Below are 25,923 nucleotides of genomic sequence, written 5' to 3' on the forward strand. Positions count from 1 at the left end.
CTGCATGAAACTGTGGCATCTATGGACAAAGGTCTCTCAATGCAATATTTTCCAGACTATTACCAATAAACATTTACGTAGGTGTGGTCAGGAACATAAATACATATAAATCCGTTAAGGATATTCGCATTGTAACACAGTTTGGTATGTGTTTAAAACACTTTCAAGACATCAACCACAGTGGCACTATAACAGACATGTTTACATCTCTTGATCTGTTTGACTTGTGTACTGAAATTTGGCACACGTGCTCAGGGAAATGAGTCTAGCTAACCCACGTGATATCGCAGACATTTTGATGAAAGTTGAGTGAATGATGCTCTTGCCAGAAAGAGACGTCGTTTACAAAATTACACTGATTGGCCCAAGGATGACATGTTTACTATGTGTTCCGAAGAAAAAACTAACAAAACTACATTTCAGGGGGTTTTGGCATGCTGTATCTCGGGTTCTGTAGTAGTCACATAGTTTCTGGCACTGTTAATCAATTTTTACTTTTCTAACAGTACTAAGAATGTGTTAGTAGGACTTAAAGTTTTGAAACCAAAATGTACTTTGAGCGCAGTATACAATATTATGCCTAGTTTAGTAGGTTAAGCAATGCGAAATCCGAATACAAAATGTTATATTTTGTGGCTGTATGAAATAGCAAACATAATCTGAATTAGGCTACCTGCCGCCCCGGTTAGAGCGCGTTGGACTAGTAACCGAAAGGTTGCAAGATCGAATCCCCGAGTTGACAAGGTAAAAATCTGTCGTTCTGCCTCTGAACAAGGCAGTTAACCCATAGTTCCTAGGCCGTCATTGTAAATAAGAATTTGTTCTCAACTGACTTCCCTAGTTAAATAAAGGTAAAAAATAAAATAATTCTGCGATGACATTACTTCATCTTTATAATTTACCTCCATGATAAAATGGTAACAACCATTACTGTAGTTAGATGTGTTGAAAAAGATTCCACTATATGGCCTTTTATTTGATTAACAACTCATAACACAATATACAAAGTATCTTACAAAACAGTATACCAACTAATACAGACAAACTTTATACACAGGGGTATACAAAAACTTTTTTTACAGGGATTTAGAATTTGTTTTGCTTTACCAATTTTCAGATTATGCAACATTTAAATAAAATGTAAATTCAATACATTTTGTCAACAATCCGGATTTGGGCGAGTACTCGGCTCGTTCTCGATGCAGTGTGCTGTTGAAATCTACGCCCACTGGGAGAAATGCGGTGAAAAGAGTGTCCATGTTACAACAGAACTCTGGTTACATTGAAGGGGATCGATTAAAGTCGCCCGGGCGCCCGTGTAGGCGTGTTTCGGTTGGAAATCGATTGCATTCGATTTGGAACCGGGCTGCCTCCCGGACGTGCGCCAGGTGCGGTTCAAAGCCCACGGCGAAATTGTCTCAAAACAAAAGTGACGTAATTAAGCATGTGTAGTAATTAGTAGGATTCTGCGTTTATCTATGCAAAAGTGATTGCTTTTGATAAAAAGGCTGTATCTGTCTTCCCAATTAAAAATATTTAGAAAATTCAAACATTAATTTCATGACAAATTACGATGCACTGTGCTGCTGCCTTGTTGACATATTGACCGAGCGTCACATGTAATAGTCTCTTCCTTCTTTCACTCTCCTCACTCCTACCTGGGCTCGAACCAGGGACCCTCTGCACACCTCAAGAACTAATGCCCTCGAAGCATCGTTACCTATCGCTCCACAAAAGCCACAACCCTTTCAGAGCAAGCTACATGAACAACTACTTCAAGGTCTCAGCGCGAGTGACGTCACCGATCGAAACGATATTAGTGTGCACCCCGCTAACTAGCTAGTAATTTCATGCCGGTTACACACAGATTACCGTTCGATTTGAGAAGTGCCCTCCTCCTCCCTCCCCGTTTTTACCCGTTGCTGTGAGACGGGCCCGGTGCCCCGCGGCTGAGCATAATCGAATCCGCCCATTGTAACAACGTCGGATACAATGCGAGCGCTGCAGTTTCATTGGTTTATCATTACAGAAAGGCGTGGTTAAATCTTGTTTATTCTGTTGATTATGAAATGTCAACGTCATCGATACATAAAACGTCAAATGATGGTTGAAACCTATGACATTGCAGTATGTTTTGGCATATGAAAAGGTGAGAAATTGGCTATCTAACGTTAAGAATGGCCGGCGCACGCGCCTTCGGCTTCAAGGAATGTCGGAAGATTGGAGGCTCTCAAATAAGAAATCTGCTTAATGCAAAAGATTTCTTCCTTTTCGATTGCGATGGCGTGATATGGCACGGAGAAAAGGCAATAACTGGTGCCCCTAAGGTGGTGAGTTCTTTGATCAAACACGGCAAAAACGTGTTATTCGTTACAAACAATTGCACTAGGCCACGTGAGAATTACTTGAACAAGTTCCTCCGTCTGGGCTTTACTGATGTTATGCAAGAGCAGATATTCAGCTCCTCGTATTGTTCGGCGCTTTACCTGAGAAATGTCGCTAAGGTGCAAGGTAAGGTGTTTGTCATCGGCGGCGAGGGAGTGCGTAATGAACTGTTACAGGCTGGCATTCCTTTCGTTGGTGACGAAGACGCGCCTGACGGCACTATATTTAACTGCGCATTGGCCTCGGATGTCAAAGCGGTCCTTGTTGGACATGATGACAAGTTTACCTTCCTTAAATTGGCCAAAGCCTCCTGCTATTTGCGGGATCCAGAGTGTCTGTTTTTGGCCACTGATGTGGACCCCTGGCACCCGCTGCAAGATGGAAGGATATTGCCAGGTATGGTACTGATGCTGTGCACTAACTAACCTAGCTAGTAAACTAACCGACTGGTGTGCGTGTGGAAGAGAGGAACAGAACTAGAGAAAAAATAAAATAACATGTTCTCTATTTCCAACCCCCATCTCTCTCTGTCAGGTTCTGGATGTCTGACAGCAGCGCTGGAAGTGGCCACAGGTCGGAAGGCCATGGTGATAGGCAAGCCCAGCCCCTTCATGTTTGAGTGCATCTCCAGCCAGTTCAGAGTGGACCCAGCCCAGTGCCTGATGGTGGGTGACCGCCTGGAGACAGACATGCTGTTTGGGGCCAACTGTGGCCTGGATACCATGCTTACACTCACAGGGATCTCTCAGATGAAGACAGCCCAGGAGTACAGAGACAGTGATCACTCCACAAATCAGAGCTTTGTACCAGACTATGTAGTTGATACTATTGCTGACTTCTTACCTGCTTTTGAGAACTGACTTTGTGTTTCAGATGGTGGTGTTGTCGGTTCACCAGTGTTGAGTGACTCTGCTGTTATAACTGACTGTTCAAAGTAATACTGAGTTTAAGACAGTTGTAGGATCATGAGTGAAATGTTACTTCTATATTCCAGTATTGGCTGTAAGAACTACTCATCCCAGGTAATGCCGTTTGTTAACATTAAAGGTTCTAGCAATCAGGTCTCAATGTTGACATTTTTGGCAGTGCATGTAGGCCTACTGTAAATATCCCAATGCATTTTTTTTGTGTATAGTGGTGTAAATATGATATGCTGTCTGTGTTCCAGATACCCCTTATGGGTTTTAGAAGAACATGTGAAGATCCATATTTCTGAATGGCCTGTGACCGTTGCAGACTTACCACATTGATATGCGAGGCTTGAGGCAATCAATACACAAATAGTATCGGAGAACACTGAAAACATTTGAAGAAAAGCTTTGAGATAATGACTATTTGTCTTTTCAGTGTATTATGATCTTGTAAGTCATCTAATACAACTGGTGCCAGTACTGTCAGCTGAACTATCCCTGTTGTGAACTCCTTTGCTGGAAGACTGAAATGTGAGATTTGACATTCATATTAGCCTACTATTTCCCTTGGGTGTGGTGTTTGACATGTATTGTCAGATCCAATAAATGTATATTTTATTTTATCAATGATCCTGTCTCAATTAATCATTCTCTAAATACTCAACACCAGACATAAAACCAAGTTAGATGTTAATTATCTAATATGTATAAGAGTACACGTGTGTTAAGGTCCATTGGTTTACCCACTGGCACACATGCCATCTTACATTAAAAAAAGACAATATCACAGTAACCATTTTAATCATTCATGTCCAATATCAAACCAAATCCATTATGTATCCTACTTGCTTTGTACCCCAACAGACTTGCACCAGATTAATCCATGTTAATCTGGGCCATGAGAAATGAGCCCTTCATTTTCTTCAGTTTTGTGGCATTCAGTCTGGTCCTTGTCATAGAAATATGCAACTATCGACAACAATGTAGTGTAGAGATGTGAGAACGGGCTGGTCAATGGTACAGATGTACTGTTGATGCCAACGTTAACATTAACCTTCAAGGATTGAATTAAGTGAAGGTGTAAAATAGTGAGCAATGAATGAGGTGGGTGGTGAACAAATCATTTTATAATTGGAAGATTTACTGTAATGGCTTTTTTTCTAAAAGAACAATTAAAATGTACCCATTGAAATTAAGTTAAAATCAAGCAAAAAATATCTTCACAGTCACATCTTTAAAAATAAACTTTATATGTACAATTTCAACATGAATAAAATCTTTATTCTGCATGACGTCTAATGAGGTGTTGCAGCAGGTCCTCTTGTTGAGGAACAAAATTGGGCAAAGAAACTGATTTCCACAGATAAGGACCTTGGTTTGCATTCACTGAGTCACTCAACTTCACTCTGGTCCACCACGCTGAAAAATAAACCAGAAGAGTTGGTGGTTAGTGAGATCTTAACTGTATTACAACACTAAGGTAACAGTTAATGCACTTTGTGTACCCGGGATGCCTTCTGTAACACTACGGGCTGAATTCAAAGCACAGATCATACCCATGAGTGTAGCCGTATGTTACCACCCCCTAAATGATTTGTATAAACCTGTTACTTTTAAAAATCAACAATACCACACAATTACAGCACTTCTTCAGTGCCACAGATAGGCATTAACCTGAATATAGTCCATCTCTTCTGCTTCCAGTGCTCTCCTGCGGTATCTTTGGGGGAGTTTCTTCACTGTGGCCAAGCTGTCGGGGGTTCCAGGGAGTCGAGCGAGAGGTCTAGGGGGTCTTGATAACGGCAGCTGAACTACAAGTGGAGGTGGACTAGGAGAGCTGACTGCTAATGTTTTAAGAGCCTCTTGGACTGAAACAGAGGAATTAAAAAAAATATATATATATTCATGTAGCTTTTAAAATCAGTGATTTTATTGTTTTAAACATCCTTTGTGTTTTATGTTATTTTAATTCATCGCTTTTATTACTTCTGGTTTGATTAGCACATTCATAGCACTGTTTCTATAATGAAATTGGAAAGGACTAAAAGAACCTCTTCTTAAATTACACACAGTCGTTGAAGTGTTTTTTAAATGGAATATCAAGTCAGTGTTTCCCCTTTTATTTGAAAAGAACCTCAAAACAATACCCAGGTTGGCCAACATAATGTCAAACTAATAGAGGACACTTTAATGCGGAGAGCTACAAAGTAATATTACAATAGAACATTGTTTGACGCAATTCATACTGCCTATCATGTTCAAGTTGATGCAACTAATCAACATGCAACCAACACATTGACATGCAATAGGCTACATGTTGACAAACAAAGCATAATTGCATACAGTAGCCGTCTCCCTGAATAGTCAAAGGGTGGAATGTCCTCTTCAATAGGGTTAGCACTATGCACGGACAAAAAGAAAACAATAGCTAGTGCAACATCAAACTGACAAGTTGCTACTCACCATTCGGCCTGGGTACCCCCTCTCTGTTGGGAAACTTGATTAGTGGAGCATGAGGTTTCACAGCCTGAAAGGTAATCAAATGAAACCAGACAAATTAAAATCAAACACTTAAATTAAAAGTAGTTATTATGACACACTTGTCTTTTGCAGCCAGCCAGTCCTATATACTGTTTATGGCATTATTGTCACTTCATAGCATTATTGTATTGTAGGCCTACACATGTTTATCATTACTTGAATAAACTGCATACTGAGAAGCTGCATGGAGATTACTAGCCAGCTAGCTACTGGACAAGATAAATTAGTTAGCTAGAGTAAACAATTTGACAGGAAGAACTACTGATCAATGAACTTGCTATTTATAGCCTTAGTTCAACGCCAAACCACATAAATCATGTTACACTTATGCCAGTTAGAGTGGAGCTAGTTAGTTAGTCAACTTTTACTTTCATCTACATACTAGTTAACTACATGCTAACCTTTTGGAATTTCATGCAGACCAACAAGGGCATTAGCACGGGTAGCTTGCTCGTTAGCTTTGGGGATGCACAGCAAAAACAGAACTGTCGCTGATTTCTGACCTTGAAACCGTAACTTTTTACATTAACTATTCAGCTTTTAAATGTACTCACTTGAGTGACAAGAGTTGTTGCAGAGCGATAAATTACCCAGTTAGACAAGCGTACCTGTACAACCCGCCCAACAGCCGCCATTTTGCTACTGACTTTGCCCCCCATGACCTCACGGGTCTTCTTCCGGTTGAAAACAATTCGCAGTTCCTAAAAAGTACCAGAGAGCATTTGTCATGTGAAAATAACCAAGTCCACTGTATGGAAACCATAGGTTGAGAACAACGGTATGGATGGGATGTGATGCGAATGTGAGCTGCCAAAAAGCTAACGGGTCACCGGAGGATAACACCGTCACATTCAGAGTCAAATCCAGAATAAAACATTATCTATGTACGGACTCCAAACCCTTCAGAATTTCTTACCTTTGTATAGATGCAGTCAGCTGAAAATAGGCTTTATTATTCGAAAAAACAGTAAACGTTCAGGTCAGTTTCTCATGCCATTACTGTCAAACGTGACTTTTGCTTGCACCAACTTGATTTCTAAGAATAACACAAGGAAAATCCTCTTAATCGATCAAAATGCTGGTAGCAGACAAATTCAATCGACCACATTGAGCTACGTGGGGTCCATTGAACATTAACATTGTTAACATATGTTCAAATAATCACTATAGAGTATAAGCAATGACAAACGCGGTTAGCAAAGGAAAATAACCTACCGGTCATTTCATTTTACTCAGCCTAGAAAAAAACGGGGGGATACTGAAGCATTACTTGGTCACGTGGTTAGTCTTAATTTCCTGGCGGTATATTCAATATTGCTCCAAGAGCCTATCACCGAGTCGAATTTTAAAGGACGTGACGTTTAACCAATGGAAATATTATTACGGAAATTGTTAAAATAACTTGTCCAATAGGATTAGACTTCTCACTTCAGTTGAGTAGAAATGTTGGATTGGTTTGCTGGTTAACTGCTAAAAGGAATCCATACATTGTTTGTGTATTGAAAACTAAGAAAAGGGTACGTACTATATAAATGTCTGTATAATATATTATATTTTGGTTAGTGTTAATTAATTAGTTGCTTTCAAGTTCTTGCCCGACATTCCTGTCATTTAGCTGGCTAGCTAACGTTAGCTGGGGTTGTCTGCTTGCCTTTATCAAAGTCGTTCACTGATCATCTCTGGTTTCACTGACTTAACGTTAGATGGAAAGGTGATTGCAGAGTTAAGCAATTACAGAAAATCGTAGCTAAATGTCCTTTCCTTGGGTTGATTGTTCTTTTCTATGGTTCTGTTGACGTTGGTGGTGAACACACTGACACACTATTTCATTTTCCAGGCAATAATTGAACATGGAGCCCTTGGATAGACTGGAGAACCTTGCCTCAAGTCTTGAGACCGTGGCATCGAATGGTTTTCAGGCTACTACGGCTGACAATGGACAGAAGGACAGCTCACCTGCAGAGATACTAAGGTTTCTCCACAATTATTATCTATAGGATTAGATAAGAATAGGATTCAATCATTCTGGAATACTTTCAGATGAATATGTATCATTCAGAATTACAATTTAACCAACCCATCTGTCATAGAGTATGTAATACAGGTAACTTCCAAAATAATGGAAACACTTGAGTAAATGAGGGATGCAAAGTATACTGAATCAGGTGCTTCCATCCAGGTGGGGTTCGTCGGGAAACGTGCCTCAATGCAGGGATGGGATATGCCACTGTACTCCAGCATGAGAACGAAAAGGGCAGTTTTCCTGGAAAGTTAGCAGTATTTTCGATCTTCTCAGTGGAGCAGTGTGGATAAAGGCACAGTGGCATATCCCATCCCTGCATTGAGGTACGCTTTCTCGACCAATATCTCGTGCCGGCTCCATGGTTTCTTAATGTAACCATGACTGCTTTACGATCTCAATGCAGCTCGGAATGGTTGGTATCTTCTGGCAAGGTGCATTGAAGCTGTTCTGGCTCGTGGAGGACCAACGCCCTATTAAGAGACTTTATGTTGGTGTTTCCTTTAGTTTGGCAGTTACCTATGAATATAGCTGACACTTCTTAACAATACTTGGTATTAAATTCTACATTTATGAGTGTTTCTCTCCTCAGGATGAAAGAACAGATGTCAAATCAATGTTTTGAGATGGCAGTGAAGCTCCAAGCAGGTAAGTTACATTACCTTTATTACTGAATTTGGTATGCTGATATACTATGTGACAATAAGACTGTAATTATTTAGCCATTTCAAATGTTCTTTAACAGGAAAAAGCAAAAGATCTTCTTGCAGTGCATCTGATGCTGAGAAAGACTTGTGAGTGTCTTTTGTTTGCAATATCATCTCATGTAGGCCTATCCATAACCAAAAGGAATATTTTCTCAACTCATTTTGAAAATGTGGATTTCTTTGTCTCTGGATAATCCACAGGCATGATTATGCAAATACTTTGGAGGAAGCAAAAATCATTCATTTTAACAAGACATTGGCCTTACACAGGTAACTATCACATTTCTGTATTGATATGTAAAGTAATGGTCTTTCAATCCATTAATTACTAGTGCATTAGTTATGATAATAGTCATTTGTTGCTTGCAAACCCTTTAAGTCGAAGTTTGGAGCATCAGTTCCATTTGGACAGTTAATTTTTTTAACTGATTATACATTGTGTTGTATTTGTCAGGATGCAGGTGTGGCATGCCATCTCTGAGAAACTGAAACAGAGTGATCCAGAGGCTGTGTAAGTCCAACAGGAGCAGATTTTAACAGCCTGTTTGCGTCCCAAATGGCACCCAATTCCCTATATAGTCCACTACTGTTTACCAGAGCCCTATTTACTATAGAGGAAATAGGGTGCCAGGAAATAGACCGTCTTATTAATAGCAGTTCCTCCTAAACTTGCCTTTGAGAATAAAAATATTATTAACACTACCATTGATATACTTTGGAATTGATTTGAATTTGTTTGCATTGTTTGTAAAAATGTCAATTACACAAACCACATAGTTATCAGCTGTTTACCTACCGACATTGTTATTACACTTTACCTGCCTATACTGTACATAACTAACGTTACCAATTTAAAAACATGTAACTATATATTTTTAGCACTACTTGATGTAGTGTGGGGCCTGTATATTTTTATTCCAGAGCAATGAGGGGACTGACCAGTTGTAGCCTAGACCTTTGTTCAAAGATAAAGACACTTCAGCAGGTGGGTGCATCTGTTTTCAATATGGTTGGAAGTTTTCAACAATCTGATGGTGTGCTTGTTATCCAACCGTTTTATAAATGAGAACAGAATGTTTATTGTTTTCATCAGAAAAATGGTGCAGTCATTGGCTTGGCTCTGCTGCGGTGTCACCAATTGTTGCAGATTTATGGAATGCTCTTTCTGACCTCTTGTTTGCTTTGTCAAAAGGAATCATGTGAACTGCAGGACCAAATCACAGATGTTAAAAAGCAGAGGCTAGGTATTACATCACCCACACTTACTGCTTTACCAAGGATGTATAGGAAAGTTCAAATGTATTGTTTGAACCTACTCTTATGAGGGTGTAAGAATTCACTCAATTTTAATGAAGATGAACAATCACTTTTTTAGTGAATGTTTTTGTACTTTGCCTTGTAGTTCAGGAGAAGTGACATAAATAAAATCCCTCAAGCATATTTTATTCTTTGACATATGTTTTATTTATTTTTCTGCAGATCTAAAGCGTCTCACTCATGAGAAGATGAAGGAGATGGATGAACTGAAGAGGAAGAGGGAGCACCCAGAGGCAGAGAAGTACAGAAATGTCCTGCAGAAAGGCCAGTCTCACCTGGAGAAGTACCAGAAGATGGCCACCATCACACAGAATGTCCTGCGGGTAAATTGCACTGTTTATATCTTTAAGAATACAGCTCTTTATTCTTAGGGTGTGTCCCAATAATATCTAATTTCTTCTGAAATGTGCACTTGATTACTTCGTCTCACAAATATGAAAGCTGTGGACTCGTGGGAATGTCCATGATATTTCTTGTACCAGTAATTTCCTTCCAAATCAGTAAAGGGAAGTGAACAAGTGCACACTTGGGAAGAAGGAGATTTAATTGGGACAGAGCCTTGGTGCCAAGAGGATGATATCATTTTACCTGTTCTGTTAATAATGTCAGAACTCATGATGCTATGTTTTTTTTCTCCAGGGGATCATCATTGCCAGTAAAGTGAACTGGAGAGACGACCCCAAATTGAGAGACATCGCCATGACGCTGGAGGACATTCCCATCTCTGAGGAATGAGCTTTCCGCATGGAAGGGAAACATTTCTGTGACATTGTTTAAATGTATAATATGTTCAGTTATCAAGGTAGAGAGGGGGAGAGAGAGAGATAACATTAACTGATGTTAAGAGCACTTCGATGCAGTGTTTTACACACTTTACTGAGATGGACACAATTTTGTAATAAACCATTAGTTGTTTTTACAATAAAAAGCATATTTGTATTGACCATGTGTTTTTATGAATAAAACTGCTGTTCACCAGTTTTGAAATGTAGTAAATGTTCTAGTGAAATGATGGGAAAGAAATTTGATGCACGATGAACCACAAGTGTATGGCTCTGCCAGTAGATGGCGGTACGCACCAATCGGCAACGGTTTCTACCATTCTAACCACGGCAGCACATTTCCTGCAGACGTCATGAGTCAGGATATTTAGGTTATTTGCACGTGTCGAAAATATTTTTTGCGACTGGAACAATTTTTGTGTAATTAGTTTCTTTGGGAGTGTCTCAACGTCGATTGAAAATGCCAAAAGTAAGGGCAGAAAGGAAAACCAGACAACACCAACAGGTTAAAAACCAAGGTTTGTTTCAGCTGTTTCTAGTATCTAGCAGCTAACGTTAGCAGTAGCTTAGTGCGAGTCGGAGCCAGCCAGTGGCAGATACGTTTTTAGCGAACGTTAGCTAGCCAGTCTGTTATGGCTATCTATAGGCTAGAAAGAAGATACAATATCATTATTGATCTGGCGTGATTTATTAGTCAACCGTGCGTTAGTATCTACTAAATCACGCCAGATAGATATTAGCTAAGTTAGCTAGTTCATTATGTTAACAGCATCATGCCAGCAGTGATTGGGGACACTGCCCTGTGTAGGGTGCCGTCTTTCGGATGGGACGTTAAACGGGTGTCCTGACTCTGAGGTCATTAAAGATCCCATGGCACTTATCGTAAGAGTAGGGGTGTTAACCCCGGTGTCCTGGCTAAATTCCCAATCTGGCCCTCACACCATCATGGTCACCTAATAATCCCCAGTTTACAATTGGCTCATTCATCCCCCTCCTCTCCCCTGTAACTATTCCCCAGGTCGTTGCTGCAAATGAGAACGTGTTCTCAGTCAATTTACCTGGTAAAATAACGGTAAAATAAAAAAAAAATGATAAGGTGGCGTTGCGGTCTAAGGCAGTGCATCTCCGTGCTAGAGACCCTGGTTCGATCCCAGTCTGTATCACAACTGGCCGTGATCGGAAGTCCCATAAGGCGGCACAATTGGCCCAGCGTCGTCCGGGTTAGGGGAGAGTTTGGCCTGAGTAGGCCGTTATTGTAAAATAAGAATTTGTTCTTAACTGACTTGCGTAGTTGAATTTAAAAAATAAAACAACTGTTTATGTAAATGTATTCTAGGTGTCATGTTCAACACTAGCCTTGGTCAACACATCTTGAAAAACCCACTGGTAGTCAATGGAATCATTGAAAAGGTAATGTACTGGTTGTAACCACTTTGTTTACCATTGGTAAAGGTCAAGGATCACAACCACCCCTTCTACGATTTTCATAAGTATGCACAGAAATGCCTTCACATTTTCAAGCAGCTGTACCCTCTCTGGTCAATATTACATGATATTGATAGGACAGTTCACTGACTGACATGTTCCGATTCCGATATCCATTTTGGCAGGCTGCTCTCAGGCCGACAGATGTGGTGTTGGAGGTGGGACCTGGCACAGGAAACATGACTGTCAAACTGCTTGAGAAAGCCAAAAAGGTGAGAGATGCGTTCCTACTGTCAGTGAATGTTTGTAGCTAAAGGCTTATTTGAGGCTTCTGATACCTATTGTTGCTTTCATCTTCCCCTTGTCTGAAGGTAGTGGCCTGTGAGTTGGATGGTAGGCTGGTTGCTGAGCTCCAGAAGAGAGTGCAGTGCACGTGAGTACTTGCCATAACTTAGCTACTGAGATACATTTACAATTCCTTAAAAAGGAGGCAAGTTGAAAGTGTGATAGTGACATCTGTGTTCATTGTATGTAATAGGCCCATGCAAACTAAACTACAGATCTTAGTGGGGGATGTCCTGAAAACAGAGCTGCCTTTCTTTGATGTCTGTGTTGCCAATTTACCTTACCAGGTAAAACTCATCACCCTCAGTAACCAACACTTACCCAGTTCAGTAACATAATTCTGACAATAATACATACCTACGGAAACATGTTTCATTGTTGTTTTGCAGATTTCGTCACCCTTTGTCTTCAAGTTACTTCTGCACAGGCCTTTCTTTAGGTAAGAGACAAGAGAAGCTGGCTGGTTCCAGAGCTGCAAAACTCCCCTGATACTATCTGATTTTTTCCCCACATCCATTAGTACACTTGGGGGCCAAATGTGAACTTCAAACAGGCATGGGTAGACCAGACTGTTGTGTAAATCATGCATTATTATCAATGTGAGATATTTAGGGACGTTTGAGTGATATGCATGGACCTCAAACTGGGATATGCAGAGGATACAGTGTAGTGTACACAGTACAATGACATACTTACTCGCAAGCTCTCCTCATAAACAGTGCAACTTAAACAACGGCTAAAACCGTTTGATTTGATGTCTTGTCAGATGTGCAGTGCTGATGTTCCAGAGAGAGTTTGCCATGCGTCTGGTTGCCAAGCCTGGAGACAAGCTGTACTGCAGGCTATCCATCAACACTCAGCTGCTGGCTCGAGTAGACCACCTCATGAAGGTCAGTGGGATCTCTTGCTTGCGTCCCAAATAGGCTCTTGTCAAAAGTAGTGCACTATATAATAGGGAATAGGATGCCATTTACATTTTGGGACACAACCATTGACTCAGCCATGAAACTGGCATTGTGCAGGCGGACTGTTGTGTTTCTCAGCTATGTTACTACCGTTGCTTCATTCTTAATTTTCATTTATCTTTTGCTCAGGTGGGGAAGAATAACTTCCGTCCTCCTCCTAAAGTGGAGTCGAGTGTTGTCAGAATAGAGCCTAAGAACCCACCACCTCCTGTTAACTTCCAGGTAAGTGTTAGTTCTGTGAAGGTGATTGTATAAGAGACATGGTTTACTGTCACCTACATGGGAAAGCTAGGAGTTAAAATGTTCTGCTGCACAGTAGTTCTTGTGATCGAGTATGTAATCTTGCCTCCAACAGGAATGGGATGGTCTGGTCAGAATTGCATTTGTGAGGAAAAACAAAACCCTCAACGCAGGTTTCAAGTGAGTACCAAAACAAAGCATATTCAAATCATTCTTGGTCATATCCTGTCAGCCTCAAATGGTTATGTGACAAGCTATAGACTGAAGATGGTTCTTTCCAGGTCCACTGCAGTTGAGCAGCTGTTGGAGAAGAACTACAGGATTCACTGTTCAGTACACAACGTGGTAAGCACACACATACCAATATTCCTCTTATGCAGTCTGTATTTTCACATTCTGGATGTGGTTGGGTGATTTATTACTAGTTAACGTGAGTCATTACATTTGTTTGTTTCTGGAACAGGAAATCCCAGCAGACTTCAGCATCACCAAGAAGATTGAGAGTGTTCTGCAGGAGGCTGAGTTTAGTGAGAAGCGAGCCAGGAGCATGGACATAGATGACTTCATGGTGTAAGTGGAGCTGGACTATTCTACTTACGTTTGCAGTTTTTTTCCCCTTTAATGTTAACTTGGTTTATTTGAGATTCTTCATGTCATAACTTTCATAATCTGTCTTCTGTCCAGACTTCTCCATGCGTTCAACTCTGCTGGGATCCACTTTTCCTAACCGAACAGTAGACGGCTAGACTGTACAGCAGCGCAATATGGTGGAAACCTATCCAGTTGTTAAACCTCCAGTGTTCTTTAAAGAACAGAAACTGGAACCTTTTATGGATTGAGATCACGTGATTGATTGGATGATAACTACTCTCACTGGCTTGAGGAATGCAGCAAGACACCTCAGACTCACCCCCTGGACTACCTTCATCATGCCTTTTATATGAACATGAAAGCTGGTTATAAGTGAAATAGTTTGTCTTGCTGAAATGTACATATTTACTAAGCGGTAACAGGTATAGTTGAAGTGTGTTCTATGCACTAGAAAGTATAGTTGGTCAGCCCTACAGTAGGTGCTTGGATAGGTTGAAAAATATACTTTGTCAGATGTCTGACTCATGTTTGTTATGTGAGGAGCCTTGAGATAATCATGAATTCATGCAATTTCTGACTGCTTTACCATTATAAAAAAACATGATATTCTGACCTTACCTCTTCTCCATCTGAAAGACATAGCTACAATTATCCTGCTGATAAGGTATGCAAAATATATATAATGACAGAATTTGGGAATATTCAAACAGGCATTGCTGCACAGGCCCCGTCTCCCTATGAAGTCTGCCTCTAGGTGGTGCTGGTGACACGGCCAGAGTCACCACTGTCTCTGGGTCCTACAAACAAAGGACATCACACTGCTTACTACGCAAACACCTGTACATCCTATCGGTAAACTAGAGGTTTTCCTACCTATGAAGACTGGAAATTAATCAATCTGTGTCATAGCTCAATTGACGGTAAACCCTGCATTTCGGTGCAATCGGAAATTCCAATCGTAACGGATCTTCATCATACACCGTGTTACTCAGCCCTGTAAATTCCAGGTTATATTTTGACTGCATGTGCATTTGTCAGTTAAGGAGACTATTGAGAGGTTCTAATGGCACATCAAGAGTTAATGCCCTAAGTGTGGATGACATTTCAGTGGTGCGGGTCAAATCAAACGGGATACTCTTAGAGCGTTGGGCCAGTAACCGAAAGGTTGCTGGATTGAATCCCCGAGCTGACAAAGTAAAAATGTGTTCCCCGGGAGATGAAGAGGTGATTGTCGATTTAAGGCTGCAACTGATTCAGAGGGGTTGGGTTAAATGCGGAAGACACATTTCAGTTGTACCACTGATTAGGTATCCCCTTTATTACTTCCGCCAGAGTTACATCTGTGAGAAACATACGCAACACTAGGTCAGTGGTATTTACTATACATTTATCTTTACAAAGTTAAATGGGTGAAAAACTACCTTTTACAGTATTAAATAACAGGGAGAACAAAAACTGGGTATGGCACAAAACACTCAAACTATAGACAAGGACTGGTAAGACATGAGAAGAATCACAACTAGATTTGACTTCCTCTCAACTCAGGAAATTGAAGAGGGAAAGAAAGACTGGCCCTACAGAGGAATGTCTTCTGTACAGTGCCAACTGAGCAGGGAACCAACCATACTCGTTGGAGGCCAACAGAGAGTTGCACATGCATACATGTCAATCAGACCTACCAGAATTCACAACACTGGTGTTGTAGAACCCAAAAGCACAACCAACATGGAGGTCTCTGATGAAGACAAGTCAACAGCTGTTCAATTTAAAGTACAAACAAGTAAAAAAGTTAATAAACAAAATAGAACAGGGCAAAAAAAAGGGTGAAAATGTAAAATCAGCTATAAAAGATCCAAGGTTGCATTCCCCTCCTGTTATTTCTGATGACATCCGTGGGCCTGATTAAAAAACAGATGAGTCTGTTTCTTTGCATTTTCACAGGTGGTTGTGACAGCTGTGCCACATTTTTATAGTGGTCATGTTCCTGTATGTGCCACTGCCCACTCCACACACACAGCCCCCCCCGGTCAGGTCTGGTCTACAGCAGGGCACGTGGCCTCTTAGGATTGATCTGCTTACTGGCTTGTTCCTCTTCTTGGAGCGACGAGCGGAACGACTTCACTTTATCTGAAAAGAATGGAGCAGAAAGAGTGGATTAGATATTACTGCTTATTAACTGTTTGGGAAAGGCGTGCTGCTAGCGGGACACCTCGACAACATCTGGTAAAATTGTAGAGAGCCAAATTCAAATTACTATAAATATTTAATTTTCATAAAATCACAAGTGTAATACATCAAAATAAAGCTTAACTTGTTGTTAATCCAGCCGCCGTGTCAGGTTTCAAAAAGGCTTTACGGTGAAAGCAAACCATGCGATTATCTGAGGACAGCGCCCCGCATACCAACACATGAAGAACATATTTCAACCAGGCGCGACACGAAAGTCAGAAATAGCGATATAAAAAAATTCCTTACCTTTGATGATCTTCTTCTGTTGGCACTCCAAAAGGTCCCAGTTACCTCACAAATGGTCCCTTTGTTCGATAATGTCCTTTATATCCATAAAAACTCAGTTTAGCTGGCCCGCTTCAGTCAATAATCCATCCAGTTTCCCTCCATCAAAATGAATCCCAAACGTTACTAATAAACTTATCCAAACAAGTCAAACAACATTTATAATCAAACCTTAGGTATCCTAATACGCAAATAAATGATACAATTTAAGATGGAGAATAGTATGTTCATTACCGGAGATAAGAAAGAACGCGCTTGGAAAAACTACAGCCAAAATGGGAGCCACCTAGAAAAACTTCAATTTCTGGGTAATTTTTCCAAAAACCAGCCTGAAACTCTTTCTAAAGACTTGACATCCAGTGGAAGCCCTAGGAACTGCAATTTGGGAGGACTTGGGCTTATAATTATAGTACTAACCATTGAAAATAGTGGTAAACTGAATTTGTTTTGGGGGGGGGGGGGGGTGGTTTGTCCTTGGGGTTTCACCTGCCATATCAGTTCTGTTATACTCACAGACATAATTTTAACAGTTTTAGAAACTTTAGAATGTTTTCTATCTAAATCGACCAATTATATGCATATCCTAGCTTCTGGGCCTGAGTAACAGGCCGTTTACTCTGGGCACGCTTTTCATCCGGACGTGAAAATGCTGCCCCCTATCCCAAAGAAGTTAAAAGAATACGATGATTCATGTTAATAAAAGTGAAACCTACTACTGAATGTCAACGTGATACATGCAGAGACCAAAATCAACAAAAGAATGAAAGAGGTGGAGAATATTCCAAATATCCTGGCATGCATACGCGAGGAGTAAAAATAAAGCGCTAATTTTGAGCATGTGGACACCCCTTCAAATTAGTGGATTTGGCTATTTCAGCCACACACGTTGCAGACAGGTGTATAAAATCGAGTACACGGCCATGCAATCTCCATAGGAAAACATTGGCAGAAGAATGGCCCGTACTGAAGAGCTCAGTGACCTTCAACATGGCACCATCGTAGGATGCCAAATTTCTGCCCTGATAGATCTGCCCCGGTCAACTAAGTGCTGTTATTGTGAAGTCGAAACATCTAGGAGCAACAGCTGCAAAGTGGCTCATAGAACATGATCGCTGATGCGTGTAGTGCGTAAAAATCGTCTGTCCTCGGTTGCAACTAGGGTTGCACATTTTGGGGAATATTCAAAGGTGGAAACTTTCCGTTGGAATTAAAAGGAATATATGGGAATTAATGCAAATATATGCAAATTAATATTAATATTATATAATATTAATATTTTTTGCATTGGATATATTTACCATATCATATGGAGACAGAAACAAACATTTTACCTTATCATAAGTAGAAAAATTTCAAATGATTAAATCTTCCAATATACATTTTTAAAAACAAAAAAGTTACAAATTGAACTTTAATTGAGTTGACTCTTCACATGAGATGATTTCACTGAACAACAAAAAGGGAATATTGAATGATCCCCAATGATCCATCGCATCTCCCAAAAACATTTTCAACATCTGTAAAATTATAGTCTAGAAACTAAAGCTTTGATTTTCTTCCTCTCAGGCTTCCATGTCTTCTCCCTGGACATCCTCAATGTCCATCTCTTGAACATCAGACTTTGAAGCTTCACTGTTACTTTCCAACCTTGTTGAGGATGGCTCGTTATCAGGCTCAAAAAGCCTCAAATACGCCCGGATGGCCACTAATTTTTCAACCCTTGTATTGGTCAGCCTGTTCCGTGCTTTGGTGTGTGTGTTCCCAAACAAGGACCAGTTGCGCTCAGATCCACAAATTCCCTTTCACCAGGTAGCCTAGTGGTTAGAGCGTTGGGCCAGTAACCGAAAGGTTGCTGGATCGAATCCAAGAGCTGACAAGGTAAAAATCTGTCGTTCTGCCCCTGAACAAGGCACTGTTCCCAGGTAGGCCGTCAATGTAAATGAGAATTTGTTCTTAATTAACTGAATTGGCTAATTAAATAAAGGTTAAATAAAAATAAATAAATGAGATATGTTGGAACGACTGCCATATTGCATCTCCATCCCAAAGCCTTTGCTTGGAAGTGTACTTTGCCAGACTGCCAAGAACCTTGCCCTCATCCAGGCCAAGGTGGCGAGACACGGTAGTGATGACACCATAGGCCTTGTTGATATCTGCACCAGAAAGAATGCTCTTGCCAGCATACTTGGGGTCCAACATGTACGCTCCAGTATGTATGGGCTTCAGGCAGAAGTCTCCACACTTTTTGATGTATTTCAGAACTGCAGTTTCCTCTGCTTGGCGCAACAGTGAAGTGGTTCTACACCTGCATTGCTTGCTGTTTGGAGTTTTAGGCTGGGTTTCTGTACAGCACTTCGAGATATTAGCTGATGTACGAAGGGCTATATAAAATAAATTTGAAGTGGGCAGGACAGTATGAATTCCTTTTCTTACATCTGCAAGCAGAGTCTGATCATCAGACAAGATGGCATTGTCTCCCTCAATCAGTGCAATGGTTACTGCTATAGGTTTCAGAAGTTTCAGGCTGCTTACCACTCTCTCCCAAAATATATAATCCAGGAGGATCCTCTTGATGTGCCTGTCTATATCGGCACACTGTGATACGGCCATTTCTTGGAGAGACTCCTTCCCCTACAGGCGACTGTCACATATGATGACTACACCACCCCAACAGGTGTTGTTGGGCAGCTTCAATGTGGTGCTCTTAATCTTCTCACTTTGCTTGGTGAGGTAGATTGCTGCTATTACATGATGACCCTTCACATACCTAACCATTTCCTTGGCTCTCTTGTAGATTGTATCCATTGTTGTCAGTGCCATGATGTCCTTGAGGAGCAGATTCAATACATGAGCAGCACAGCCAATGGGTGTGATGTGAGGGTAGGACTCCTCGACTTTAGACCAAGCAGCATTCATGTTCGCAGCATTGTCTGTCACCAGTGCAAATACCTTCTGTGGTACAAGGTCATTGATGACTGCCGTCAGCTCATCTGCAATGTAGAGACTGGTGTGTCTGCTGTCCCTTGTGTCTGTGCTCTTGTAGAATACTGGTTGAGGGGTGGAGATGATGTAGTTAATTATTCCTTGCCCATGAACATTCAACCACCCATCAGAGATGATTGCAATACAGTCTGCTTTCTCTACGATTTGCTTGACCTTCACTTGAACTCTGTTGAACTTTGCATCTAGCAAATGAGGAGATAAAGCATGTCTGGTTGAGAATTGGTGAATAGAAGTAGAGGGACTTTTGTCAGAGGTTACTTGTTGTGAGCGCTGAGGGAACTTTATGCACTTGGCCAGATGATTCTGCATCTTTGTTGCAAATGTACACAGCTTTTCCTTCTACATTAGCTGCAGTGAAATGTCTCCATACATCAGATAGTGCCCGTGGCATTTTCCTGCAAAGATTCGATTTTTTTGGTAAAAAAACTAACAGATAAATAGTTAAGCAGTTAGATTAAACAACTCCTTTGTAATATACATGTTTTAAAAATGAAACATGTATGGAAACAGGTGAATTAAAACTCCTCAGTTAGCAGGTTCAAGCAAGCTAAAACCTACATGGTAGCAAAAACTAACTAGCAGAAATTATTAAGTTAGAAATTATTTAAATCACACTTTTGTGTAGACTACTATTTACAAAAAAATCATATGTTATATAAAATATATTCCCCTCACCCAGTATTGTAATCAAAACTTACCAGAAAGCATGTAGTCCTTGGCTCAGACAGTGTAGTAGTGTGGGCTCAATAGCATCTCATTAGTATGCAAGATCTTGAGAATCAGCTGTACATGTGATGGAAGAATGCACTGTGCATGCAGAGGGTTTCAATTCCATTGAATTGGGGATAGTTTAACCAAAATATGCCACAAGACCTAGAATAGTCTTATGTGTATCCCACAAAAAGGTTCACTGTTATATAAGATAACTTTTTTGATGAATTTAAACAAATTTCCCCAAATTCCCAGGCTTAACTTCGCATCGGAAATTTCCCGGAAAGTTTCCGACCCTTTGCAACCCTAGTTGCAACACTCACTACCGAGTTCCAAACTGTCTCTGGAAGCAACAGCAGCACAATACCTTTGTCGGCAGCTTCATGAAATGGATTTCCATGGCCGAGCACCCGCACGCACACAAGCCTAAGGTCACCATGCACAATACCAAGCGTCGGCTGGAGTGGTGTAAAGCTCGCCACCATTGGACTCTGGAGTAGTGGATATGCGTTCTCTCACGTTTCACCATCTGGCAGTCCGACGGACAAATCTGGGTTTGGCGGATTCCAGGAGAACACTACCTGCACAAATTAATAGTGCCAAATGTGAAGTTTGGTGGAGGAGGAATAATGGTCTGGGGCTTCTTTTTCATGGTTTGGACTAGGCCCCTTAGTTCAGTTGAAGGGAAATCTTAATGCTACAGCATATAATGACATTCTAGACGAGTCTGTGCTTCAAACTTCGTGGCAACAGTTTGGGGAAGGTCCTTTCCTGTTTCAGCATGACAATGCCCCATGCACAAAGCGAGGCCCATACAGAAATGGTTTGTTGAGATCGTTGTGGAAGAACTTGAGTGGCCTGCACAGAGCCCTGACCTCAACCCCATCGAACACCTTCGGGATGAATTGGAACGCCAACTGCGAACCAGGCATAATCGCCCAACCTCACTAATGCTCGTGGCTGAATCGAAGCAAGTCCCTGCAGCAATGTTCCAACATCTAGTGGAAAGCCTTCCCAGAAGAGTAGAGGCTGTTATAGCAGCAAAGGGAGGACCAACTCCATGTTAATGCCTATGATTTTGGGATTAGATTTTCCAGGTGAGCATACTTTTACCACACCTCATTCCTTAGAGATGTTCTTCCATCTGACTGAAACGGTACCATGTCACTGTAATAATACATGTCTAGGCTGCTTACCTCTGAGCTCAGTGAGGATATCAATCTTCTGATCCAGTATCTGCTCTAGCTGAGTGGCGTAGGAGTCCACGTCATAGTCCACCTCCTCAGTCATTTCCAGCAGAACCTTCTCATCCTCCAGCCACCGGATAGACTCCTGCTCACAAAAGACACACATTAACATCTCACCAATAACAGTCATCTCATCTTCCTACTGACAAACAAATGATTCAAATCAATGACTTTGCGCCCATCAAGTCAGTATCACATTAGCTTGAATAAGTGGATGATTTAGAGAATTTCATGGATAGTAGCTCCACAGGACATTAATCTTGCAGATTAATTCAACACAGAGGTGGAACCTCCTAACCATATGTGAAAGGATCTAAGAGGAGCCATCTGTTAATGTGGTCTGACCTGGAAGACAGCTCTGTGGTCCTCCAGCACCTGTTCCTCCATCTCCACCATCTGAGACACAGCCTCATGGAAGTTAAAGAGCTGGGGTGACACCTCCTCCTCCTGGAGACAGACAACAGTCAGAGTAACACACACACACACCAGCATCACCTCTTTTGAATAAATGGCCTCAAGGAAGGAAGAGCTGGGTCTCATGCACAAACTCATGCACACAAACACGTGCGCACACAGACCCACACAGTGAGAAAACCATCTAGGATACAAGCTGAGTGAGCATAAAAGTGCATTAAGAGTGTATTATAAGAGTGTTGCTTACGTTCTGCTCACAGAGCAGTTTGAGGTCGTCTCTCTGGGGGGAGCTGCCCAGGTGGTCCCAGTCATTGTCCAGCAGGTCCACCACATGGATGTTGGGATGGACCCCCTCGGTCACCTGGTTAGCGTCCACCGTCAACTCCTTCACTCTGTGTGTCAATCAACACCATCCTCCGGTCAGCTGACAGTGCTGCACAGCCCAGTTAAATACACTCCACATGATGGGCCTTATTCAGTAGGGACAAACAGTCAGGATATTGCAGATAGAAATGTATTACTTGGATATGACTGTGACTCAGAATATTAAGTCTCGTCAGTTCTATGCAATACATTTGACTGAATGTTTTGGCCCATTGAATAGATACCCAGAAACCATCACAACACCAGTGACACCATGTGCAGCCAATGGGTCCTTCATCTGTGCTCTTATTTGTTGCAACTTGCTTTACAATCCATTTTAAGTTACAGTGATATGGTATCTTTAAAATAAAATGTTTTATTTTTTCAGTCGATAAAACCGAATTAAGCAATATAAGAATAATCAGTTAATCAAATTCAGAGTGCTAGATTAGTTGTTCCCCACTAAAGCAGCTTTAAATGATGATGCTATAGAACTGTAGAAGCTGTGTGTTTCAACAGGGCCCTTGCATGTTAGCCATGTTTGGCATGACAATGAGCGACAATGAGTTGGCGTGATAGCACAAACATACGGCCAGGACTGTCTATACTTCTGGCATCTCGTGTATGTTTAATGAGGTGTGACTGAGCTGATATGGTCCCGTACAGCCTAACCTTATTGACTTGTGTCTGACCCACTGACTGACTGGGTGGTGACAGGAATTTCTGTAGCAGTTGGAGATGGAACAAACACAGGCTGGTCTCACTGCACCTTTGGCAATAATTGCAGGTACTTAGCCAAGGAATTATCCTCTAACTAGCACAGTATAAAATGACCAGTCAAATATTAGGTGTTAACTAATAGGCCTGACTGACTGGTTATGCTACATGACACCATAAACAAAGATTTGGAACCAAATGCCACATCACAAGGAAATGTGATAAAATGCACACACACACATGTACACGTTATTGTCCATAAGAAGATATGAGGAGAACAACAGCTTTCACAAGTTAACACAAACTCAGCACAGCAAAAGATGATCGCAGGGCACATGCCAAGGATGGAGAAAAGGATGAAAGAATGTTTAATGGAGATGGAATAAAAAGGGAAGGAAATGAGGAATAAGACGTGTGGACAAGTCCTCCAGAGAGACCGGTGAGAACGATGGAACAAAGACCAAAAGAACAGAGTGTGTTGTTTGTATTTTACAACTAATGTATGCATACAGGAAAAGCATGCAGGTAAGTGTATACTTTGACAACCAAAAAGGTATTTGTATGTGTGTGCACACAATGGGAAGGTGCTTGACCTGCAGGGAGAAGTAGCAAAGTCATCGTACTCATGGGTGGGCGAGAGCTCCGAGAACTCCGAGCGACTTCCACCGCCCTGGGAGAAGGGGATGTCTGAGGGACTGATCCCAAACTCCTTTACTCTGCAGAGCAGAGCACAGCACCAGGCCCAGAGCAGAAGAGCAGGGACCACAAGAGAGAGGGGACGAGGGTGAGGACACACAAAACTAGAGAGAGAAATAGGCATTTTCCTTTCCCCATGACCTGCCTGCCAAAGTGGCACTCATTCAGTCTTTCACATGTAGCCTACATCTGATCAAACTGCTGCAGGCAGATATTCCCAATTCAAATACTTGTATGATCATAGAGAGCCCTTTCTTTACATCATTATATCTGCCTATTGAGGCTCAGAAGCATCCTCTACCTATTTCTAAGCACAAAAATGCTGTGTGAACGAGCACAGTGAAGAGCTCAAGGTCCATAGAAACCTAAAGGGAGCGTGGTCAAAGAAGAGGTTCCTATATTCCTTTTCTCAGACACTTCTCTGCTGATCACAGATGGAAAGCACAATTGTAGGAGACACAGTTTCCCATGGCCAGCTGTAACACGTGTGCCCACCTGTTAGCGTAGCGTAGCGTGTTGAGGGTGTTCTCACAGGATGTCATGCCAGGAGAGATGGTGGCTATCTGGATAGGACAGAGGTGAGGAGAAACTCAGTGGAGGTAAGGTAAGGCCAGTACAAAGACCAAGTAAGGTGGCCTGTTCTTTGCAGAAAGTGTGTTTACTTAAAAGCTACAGGGTCGAGACCAGTGGTCACCAACCTTTCTGAGTCAAGATCACTTCAAAAACATAAGTCTATGCAACATTAACCAATTCAAAACAGTTCTGTAGCATTGAGGTTCGTAAAGAAGGTTATAGGCCCAACACATTATCACTGCATATTGGCTACGGTTGAATTTCCCTGAAAATTATATACTTTTTTTAGGTAGTCTATATGATCACACCGGTAATAGATCAGTTGTTGTATTACTTGTGAGGCACAGCTGAGTGAACATACATTTAAATAATTAGCTTTTTCTTTTTCTGGGCTGATTGATGCTGCCTGCATCTGATGGTCAATCTCAGCAGAGGGAGAGAACAGCAGACTGAGGGTCCGCCTCTCAACATCCCTCCACTCTCCCTTTCCTCCACTGACCAAAAAAGGAACACCGTCTTCTAGCTGATAGCGAAACTTGAGTCACCAAATTATTTCTGTCTCATGCACAAATTGATGTTGTTATTCCTGTGAACAGAGAAAGTGAAATATTCCCAAGCCGCTAATAATAACAAGACAAGCCTATCGATACACTTTCCTTCTCATTCATTACAGCTGCCGTGCTGGTTGTAGCACAAGTGGAAGAACACCCATTAAATGGCTTATGAAAGAGTTGAATAAAAAGTATTGACAGTGCTGAGTAAGAACTTAAACATGAACTCAGTCATAAAAACAGCAGCTCTTTGCTGTATTCATTGACAGTCTGTCTCTAGTCATGGTTTTAAACGTTTTAAGCTCACAGTATCAACTTTGCTTTAGATTTATTTTAAGCCTGCTACGTTATCGCAGACATGGTAATCTGAGACATCCGATTGGCCAGCAGTAGGCCTATAGTGTGCTTGATTTGCTCTCTGGGCCCGACGGGAAGGCAGAGTATGTACCTTCAGATACATGAAATGGTTCAAAATGGGAACACTTCGCCTACCCAGCCAACGGCGCGATACAAATAAATAAAAATAGAAACTCAAGGCTTTATCGTTGTTTTTTTAAGAGAAATGTTTGGCGATCGACTAGGAATACCTTGGTGACCACTGGCCTAGACCATGGGCCAGGTGTCTTAAAAATAGTAATTTTTAAGAAAATCAGAGATGACTGAACCCTATTGCCAGTGAGGAAAGAATTCACCAATTACCAATCCCACTAGCAGTGACTAATGATGAACTCACCATGCATGTGCGGGAGTTCTCCCCTATGAAGGAGTCTCGGAGGACCTGTGTGAGCTTGCTGGCCCTGAATGGAGTGTGTGGTTTGTTCCGTCCCAGCGCCCTGATGCACTCCTGGTAGAGTTATAGAACGATACAATGAGCTACAGTTTGTCTGCCTGCTGACTGATATACA

At 41.4% G+C, this 25,923-nt stretch overlaps 5 protein-coding genes across 16 annotated transcripts in view; 3 read left to right on the forward strand and 2 right to left on the reverse strand.

Moving 5' to 3' along the window:
* The first annotated feature begins 1,713 nt into the window (after nt 1-1,713).
* On the forward strand, nt 1,714-3,919 carry LOC129826455 (chronophin-like). The gene is made up of 2 exons (XM_055887195.1): nt 1,714-2,781; nt 2,920-3,919. The coding sequence occupies exons 1-2, from the start codon at nt 2,178-2,180 to the stop codon at nt 3,243-3,245; spliced, it is 930 nt and encodes a 309-aa protein (XP_055743170.1). The 5' UTR covers nt 1,714-2,177; the 3' UTR covers nt 3,246-3,919.
* A 161-nt stretch (nt 3,920-4,080) lies between these two features.
* On the reverse strand, nt 4,081-7,121 carry mrps36 (mitochondrial ribosomal protein S36). Of its 4 annotated transcripts, XM_055887200.1 has the most exons (6): nt 7,053-7,121; nt 6,754-6,873; nt 6,392-6,538; nt 5,760-5,823; nt 4,971-5,164; nt 4,081-4,715 (listed from the first exon to the last, which is right to left on the reverse strand). In XM_055887200.1, exons 3-6 carry the CDS (start codon nt 6,494-6,496, stop codon nt 4,698-4,700), a joined length of 381 nt encoding a protein of 126 aa, XP_055743175.1. In that variant the 5' UTR covers nt 6,497-6,538; nt 6,754-6,873; nt 7,053-7,121; the 3' UTR covers nt 4,081-4,697. The 4 variants fall into 4 exon arrangements, with proteins under 4 accessions (XP_055743175.1, XP_055743177.1, XP_055743173.1 ...); XM_055887202.1 differs by having other exon boundaries at nt 6,446-6,538; nt 6,754-7,099; XM_055887198.1 differs by having other exon boundaries at nt 6,754-7,099.
* On the forward strand, nt 6,518-10,824 carry cenph (centromere protein H). Of its 2 annotated transcripts, none has more exons than XM_055887197.1 (10): nt 6,518-6,615; nt 7,675-7,809; nt 8,450-8,505; nt 8,603-8,651; nt 8,766-8,834; nt 9,019-9,075; nt 9,486-9,549; nt 9,757-9,808; nt 10,044-10,204; nt 10,521-10,824. In XM_055887197.1, exons 2-10 carry the CDS (start codon nt 7,688-7,690, stop codon nt 10,614-10,616), a joined length of 726 nt encoding a protein of 241 aa, XP_055743172.1. In that variant the 5' UTR covers nt 6,518-6,615; nt 7,675-7,687; the 3' UTR covers nt 10,617-10,824. The 2 variants fall into 2 exon arrangements, with proteins under 2 accessions (XP_055743172.1, XP_055743171.1); XM_055887196.1 differs by lacking the exon at nt 6,518-6,615 and adding an exon at nt 7,246-7,354.
* A 168-nt stretch (nt 10,825-10,992) lies between these two features.
* Nucleotides 10,993-14,841, forward strand: dimt1l (DIM1 dimethyladenosine transferase 1-like (S. cerevisiae)). Its single transcript, XM_055887211.1, has 12 exons — nt 10,993-11,181; nt 12,000-12,073; nt 12,274-12,360; nt 12,460-12,521; nt 12,627-12,720; nt 12,823-12,872; nt 13,200-13,323; nt 13,528-13,620; nt 13,754-13,818; nt 13,920-13,983; nt 14,102-14,208; nt 14,323-14,841. Exons 1-12 carry the CDS (start codon nt 11,124-11,126, stop codon nt 14,363-14,365), a joined length of 921 nt encoding a protein of 306 aa, XP_055743186.1. The 5' UTR covers nt 10,993-11,123; the 3' UTR covers nt 14,366-14,841.
* A 673-nt stretch (nt 14,842-15,514) lies between these two features.
* LOC129826459 (kinesin-like protein KIF2A) overlaps nt 15,515-25,923 on the reverse strand; it is a 38,954-nt gene continuing 28,545 nt past the window's right edge. For 4 of the 8 annotated variants that reach the window (XM_055887204.1, XM_055887203.1, XM_055887207.1 and 1 more), the window contains 7 exons: nt 25,752-25,862; nt 24,390-24,457; nt 23,792-23,914; nt 22,366-22,510; nt 22,050-22,151; nt 21,654-21,789; nt 15,515-16,356 (listed from right to left, as the gene is read on the reverse strand). In XM_055887204.1, the coding sequence (XP_055743179.1) occupies nt 16,268-16,356; nt 21,654-21,789; nt 22,050-22,151; nt 22,366-22,510; nt 23,792-23,914; nt 24,390-24,457; nt 25,752-25,862 (774 nt within the window). In that variant the 3' untranslated portion in view covers nt 15,515-16,267. The remainder of the gene's footprint in view (nt 16,357-21,653; nt 21,790-22,049; nt 22,152-22,365; nt 22,511-23,791; nt 23,915-24,389; nt 24,458-25,751; nt 25,863-25,923) is intronic. The other 4 variants (XM_055887205.1, XM_055887208.1, XM_055887210.1 and 1 more) reach the window with 2 other exon arrangements.

This window comes from Salvelinus fontinalis, chromosome 28, assembly GCF_029448725.1.
Source record: "Salvelinus fontinalis isolate EN_2023a chromosome 28, ASM2944872v1, whole genome shotgun sequence".
Classification (NCBI taxonomy): domain Eukaryota; kingdom Metazoa; phylum Chordata; class Actinopteri; order Salmoniformes; family Salmonidae; genus Salvelinus; species Salvelinus fontinalis.

What these genes read in the sequence shown, in the direction of transcription:
- LOC129826455 (XM_055887195.1), top strand. Translation starts at nt 2,178, where the DNA reads ATGGCCGGCGCACGCGCCTTCGGCTTCAAGGAATGTCGGAAGATTGGA. An exon ending in AGATGGAAGGATATTGCCAG is followed by an intron (nt 2,782 to 2,919) that starts GTATGGTACTGA and finishes TCTCTCTGTCAG; the next exon opens with GTTCTGGATGTCTGACAGCA.
- mrps36 (XM_055887200.1), bottom strand. Translation starts at nt 6,496, where the DNA reads ATGGGGGGCAAAGTCAGTAGCAAAATGGCGGCTGTTGGGCGGGTTGTA. An exon ending in CAACAACTCTTGTCACTCAA is followed by an intron (nt 5,824 to 6,391) that starts GTGAGTACATTT and finishes ATTACCTTTCAG; the next exon opens with GCTGTGAAACCTCATGCTCC. An exon ending in GGGGGTACCCAGGCCGAATG is followed by an intron (nt 5,165 to 5,759) that starts GTGAGTAGCAAC and finishes CCTCTGTTTCAG; the next exon opens with TCCAAGAGGCTCTTAAAACA.
- cenph (XM_055887197.1), top strand. Translation starts at nt 7,688, where the DNA reads ATGGAGCCCTTGGATAGACTGGAGAACCTTGCCTCAAGTCTTGAGACC. An exon ending in AGATAAAGACACTTCAGCAG is followed by an intron (nt 9,550 to 9,756) that starts GTGGGTGCATCT and finishes CTTTGTCAAAAG; the next exon opens with GAATCATGTGAACTGCAGGA. An exon ending in TGTTAAAAAGCAGAGGCTAG is followed by an intron (nt 9,809 to 10,043) that starts GTATTACATCAC and finishes ATTTTTCTGCAG; the next exon opens with ATCTAAAGCGTCTCACTCAT.
- dimt1l (XM_055887211.1), top strand. Translation starts at nt 11,124, where the DNA reads ATGCCAAAAGTAAGGGCAGAAAGGAAAACCAGACAACACCAACAGGTT. An exon ending in TGCTTGAGAAAGCCAAAAAG is followed by an intron (nt 12,361 to 12,459) that starts GTGAGAGATGCG and finishes CCTTGTCTGAAG; the next exon opens with GTAGTGGCCTGTGAGTTGGA. An exon ending in GACATAGATGACTTCATGGT is followed by an intron (nt 14,209 to 14,322) that starts GTAAGTGGAGCT and finishes TCTTCTGTCCAG; the next exon opens with ACTTCTCCATGCGTTCAACT.